Source organism: Copadichromis virginalis, linkage group LG7 (genome assembly GCF_057382275.1).
Source record: "Copadichromis virginalis isolate Kocher_CV1m ecotype Utaka linkage group LG7, C_Virginalis_male_GT1.1, whole genome shotgun sequence".
Lineage (NCBI taxonomy): Eukaryota > Metazoa > Chordata > Actinopteri > Cichliformes > Cichlidae > Copadichromis > Copadichromis virginalis.
Genome location: NC_140624.1, coordinates 3355002 through 3359811, shown reverse-complemented (window position 1 = coordinate 3359811; position 4810 = coordinate 3355002). Strand labels below are relative to the sequence as shown.

Genomic DNA, 4810 nt, shown 5'->3' with positions numbered 1-4810 from the left:
TTAAAAAAACAAAACTTCATTATGTGGTACCTGAGTGAAGTCCCAGTATATCCCCATTCCTTTCTGCACAGCCTCCTTACAGTTGTACAGGCCAGGCTCAGTTTCTTCTGTGCCTATGTCAGCTAAACAGCGGTTGTCATTGTACTTATGTGCCTTGATACCACCAATGTAGAGCTCACCCGTTCCACGATAATATGCCAACTTAAAAGATAAAAGAGACAAAGGTCAAAATGATATCAAGATGTAAAAAAGTTAAACAAATGACACAGACAACAGGGTTTCAGACCACAAGGGATGATCATAAGCATGTGTAACTTATGTATGTATGTGTTTTAATATACATAATAAATACACGTAATCTGAATTTGGCTCCGCCCTCCTTGCTTCCAGCAGGACTGCAAAATTAAACATCACTCTCTGGAAGTCCCATTCATTTGTTTTACATTTGTGCCTTTGCGATGGTTCTTGAGCTCAACCAGTGTGTAGCAAAGAAGGAACTTCAGTTTAAGCAACTTTGTGTTTCTGTGGACAAGAAATTATCTTAATGCCACTGCACATACACAAATGCATGTGCTTGGAGTGGGACATCCTGTGCGTGATTTAAAAATACCAGCCGCACTGGAAGCAGTCTCAGGTTGAACAAAGGTTTAAAATGGTTGACTTTTGTTGGTGTTTTTTGTTTGTTTGTTTTTATCTTAACTTTATGAATGCACCTCTGTTACTCATGATTCTGGACAAACATGTCACTACTTCACTTACTTGAGAAACATAATAGTGGCAGTTGTAGGCAATAGGTGTGTGACCTGGTACTGGACCTTGGTCTAGGCACATGTCAGCATCAAGGTTCTTCATCTGTCAATATGATGGATAAAAGCAAATCATGGAAAAACACAGATTCCCACAAATCCCGCAGGACTCGACTGTAACAAACTTACTAAGCAACAGAGAAGAGTCAACTTACTCCTCCGTATGCGAGGAGGTCGTCCCAGGGATCCAGCTTAGGATACACATTATCCAGGTACCATTTGAAAGGTTTACAGTTCAGCCTTTCTCTGAGTTTCTTCCTCTCTGAAATGTCGCCTATGTCAATTCCATGATTCTGCAGGAACAAAGAAAAAGATGTGAATCGATTCATAGATTGTGACTGAGGAAGAATTTGAAGAAAGATTTTCGTTAAATGTCGATGTTAAAAACACAAAGAGCTCTCAAAGGCCTCATGACTCTGTGAACAGGAGAATGAAATATCCTTTAGAGAAAACATAATTTGCTGTTTGTGTCAGTGCCACAAAACACCTCAAATGGGATGTTCCAAGCCAAGTTAACGTTGTGCTTGTATTCATCCATCCAGATCTCTGCAACTCTGAGGGCATTTCTCTTCATGGCAGGACCCAGGTCAGGCATGTAGGGCTTGTGGGCCCTCTCGATGTGGGCGATCTTGGAACATGGAACAACTTCAACACTGCCTCCACATGTCCATACCTACATGAAAAAAAAGTGCACCTTAAAACAAATACATATTTCATCACTCATGACTGCTCCACAACTCCTCTTTAAAATCATTATTATGAAAGAGAATTTTATGACTCTGTGATCTTTACTCACACGAATTCCCAGCTCAACATTTTCTCCACCATACACTTTCATTCCTTCATCAAGGACTCCAATTTCCCCCAGAAACTTTCTATCAGCAACCAGGATCCCCATGACAGATGGACTCCTAAAGTCAAAGAAGAGAAATTATTTTACAACTACTGTATATTGCTGTTATAATAAAAAATAAATTGAAATATAATGAGAGATAATAAGGCTGTTATGTTGGTTACACTGATTTCAGTTGAACTTACTTGCCAGGCAGTGAACCGTCATTAAGTTTGTAATACTCGGGTGTAAAACTCTCATACATGCACCACAGAGCCCAGTCGAAGGCGTGTGCACTGGGATGATATGTAGTAACCTTGAGATCATCAAAGCTGACTTTATCAAACACCGGGGAAACCACCACAGTTCGGTCAGCTTTAATCTGTGTCAGCAGAGGTTCAGCCCTGTATGAAGGAGGGGAAAAAATGATGGTTCAAAAAATGTTACATAATAAGTGGAAGTCACACCCTTAAAGACTTCAGTGGAAGCACACACCCAGCTGTCGCATTTAATGGTCACTTCACGTGATCTCTTTTATTTTTCAAAAGATACACCCACCTGTCAACTTTTAACTGATGCACAGGGTTGGGATGCTGTGACAGTTTGTTCTTTTAAAAATAATTCTTTAACAAAAAGATTGTCTAAGCAGCATCTGCGTCATCACCACCAGCCCCATAACACAAGTTAATTAGTGTCTCAGTAAATCTGCTCAATGGTTTGAAGACCATAGTGTGGTTGTACAGAGATCACTGCTCAGTGGGTTACTGGGAAGTTGCAACTGTGTGTAACGCTTGTGTGTGTTTAAGAAGGTAAACATGTTAATCTCAGCAAGTTTATTCTGAAACCGTGACACCAGCCAGCTATGGCCTCAAATCAGTGGAATGAACAAGTGAATGAAAACATGCACTTTTGCCATGTTCCTACCACATCTCATGGACTTCAATGTGTGCGTCCAGGATGGCCGCCACGTCAGCAGTAGCAGCCCTGCACCCGGATGCTCTGGGGTTCTCCTGCTCAAGCGACTTCATGTACCTATCAAGGTCACCCTTCAGATTTTCTGAATTGTATAAAGAAAAAGATCCTTCGTAGAACTTTTTGTTTGTTTTTTTGTTTTCCCAGGGTTTTTGGGTGGGTCATTGACACTACAGTCAGTGAGTCATACTTTGGCACTGCAACAGACAGGCGACTGTGGCGGGGCGTGGTCTGCGATGCTGCTGCAGGTGAGATGGACGCACCTGCATGGCATCTACTATCATGCCTCGCCAACTTAGAAGTCTTTGCTCAGTTTGAGTTGTTGTGTTGGTGATGTGTGCGGCTGGCAGCAGGAAAGCTGTGCCGGTTCGTGTGTGTTTAACACCACCAGGGTGCAGAGGAGGCTACCCCCCCCCCCCCCCCCCTGTCCCCTTCTGGCTGCCTCTGCCTCAATTTTATCCCACAACTTAGACATTCACATTATTCACACTCTCATTACACATACATATAGGATCTTGGGGATGGGCACAATCACGGAGTCCAAATTACCATCAGGGTGTACACCTCACCCCTGGCGTCGTTGCCCACCTCTCAATTTTAAACACACTTAGACATTGAGAGCTATCAGGAGGGACTATGCGCTTACCTGCTGCTCCTTGGCAGGTAGCTCCATGCCCTCCTGGGTTTTAATTGCACCTTAGAACACACATGCATCTACACTACAATGAGCGGGTGGAGGGAGGTTTGGAGTCTTCTCCCACCCCCATTCTCTGAGGCCTGCTGGAGCGGGGGGGCTAGGAGGAGGAGTTGGCCGTCCGACTGCGGTCTGGAGTGTGGGGCCTCCCTGCTGCTGCGGAGTCGGGGCGGTCTGCCTCCCCCCACCGCAGGGAAAAGGGTAACACCACCTGGGTCTGGGTGCAGTTCCCCCCTCCAGGGGCGGGGGCACCTAGACCCGGTTTGTAGAGTACGCTTGGGGAGTGTGATCGTGTGTACAGCGTCTCTTTATGTCTGTCTCCACGTTGGTTGAGTGTGGAGTAAGTGCATATGAGAACATGAGGGTGGGAATGGATGTTTGTGTCTGTGTGTGCCTGTATGTCTGTGTCTATATGTCAGGTTGGGTATCAGACGCCACCTCTCTGGGGACACCTCAGGCCCTCCAAGGTTTGGAGGCCTATCTCCACCCACCACCACTTCCCCTGCCAGTGGCGGACTCCCTCAGACATCGGTGCGTTGGTGGTTCTTTGTGTCTGGGGGTGGGCGTCCGGGTACACACCGGCTCACTCCTTGGCGGCCGCTTATCGGGGCCTGGAGCCTGGGGCTCGCTCGGGCCCCTTTGGAGGTGGGGTGCCCCCGGCCTCTCGGCCTGGGGCTCGGTCACTCAGGCACGGCTGGCGGCCGGCGGAGCTCACGGGCGCGTCACTGCAACTCCCCCTGGCTTCTGCTCCGCGGTTGCTGAGTGAGCCCTCATCTGGGACTCTCCTCAGCTCTTTCTGGGACAGTGGCGCGGCTGCCCCTCTGTTGGTCTTCCTTGGTCTCTTGTGTTCTGGGGGCCTCTGGATGTCTGGAGTTTTGATCTCCTCCATACCTGCTTCACACCCTGGAGGACGGGGCTGCGGCCCCCCCACACTCCCTAGCAGATCGTTACATGGAGAAACCTTTGGAATGCAAGCATGCTGATCCACACAGGTATGCACACGGGTGTTCACTGCTCGTAGACCCAAATTACACCTTTCTTGGCTGCTACTTCGAAGCACATCTGTCCTGCGTGCTGCACAACAACATTGAATATTTAGTATTTACTGCTGTTTACACTTAGCTAGATTAATGCGATGGTGTTGTGTTTAGTATGTTGCTTTGTTTTTTGTTTTTTTTTGTCTTTTTTGCTTGTTTTCTATTCTTCTCTCAACAGGTGATCCAGGAGATTTTTATTTTTTTTCTCCCCCCCTTTCTCACTGTCCCTCCCCCCTTCTGTTTTTCCTTTCCTTCCTCTTTCTTTCTCCCTTTCCTATCCCTCACTCATGTCTGTCCCGTCTGTAACATCTGAAAATAAAATATAATAAATAATAAAAACAAAGATCGACCAAATGGACCAATACGGCAATGCCACGATGATCCATTTGGCAAAGTAAATCCATTGGGTATCCTTGTTGGTCTTCAGACAACAATTCTGATGGCTAAAGAACCAAATGGGACAGGCAGA

At 46.3% G+C, this 4810-nt stretch overlaps 1 protein-coding gene across 1 annotated transcript; it reads right to left on the bottom strand.

The window, feature by feature from the left end:
• On the bottom strand, positions 1-2894 carry LOC146704203 (putative polypeptide N-acetylgalactosaminyltransferase 8). The gene is made up of 8 exons (XM_085465105.1): positions 2801-2894; positions 2563-2719; positions 1845-2042; positions 1603-1717; positions 1294-1479; positions 962-1099; positions 760-852; positions 1-201 (listed from the first exon to the last, which is right to left on the bottom strand). The coding sequence occupies exons 1-8, from the start codon at positions 2892-2894 to the stop codon at positions 1-3; spliced, it is 1182 nt and encodes a 393-aa protein (XP_085321231.1).
• Between the last annotated feature and the right edge of the window lie 1916 nt (positions 2895-4810).

What these genes read in the sequence shown, in the direction of transcription:
- LOC146704203 (XM_085465105.1), bottom strand. Translation starts at nt 2,894, where the DNA reads ATGATAGTAGATGCCATGCAGGTGCGTCCATCTCACCTGCAGCAGCAT. An exon ending in ATGTTGAGCTGGGAATTCGT is followed by an intron (nt 1,480 to 1,602) that starts GTGAGTAAAGAT and finishes TTTTTCATGTAG; the next exon opens with GTATGGACATGTGGAGGCAG. An exon ending in GCCACTATTATGTTTCTCAA is followed by an intron (nt 202 to 759) that starts GTAAGTGAAGTA and finishes TTATCTTTTAAG; the next exon opens with TTGGCATATTATCGTGGAAC.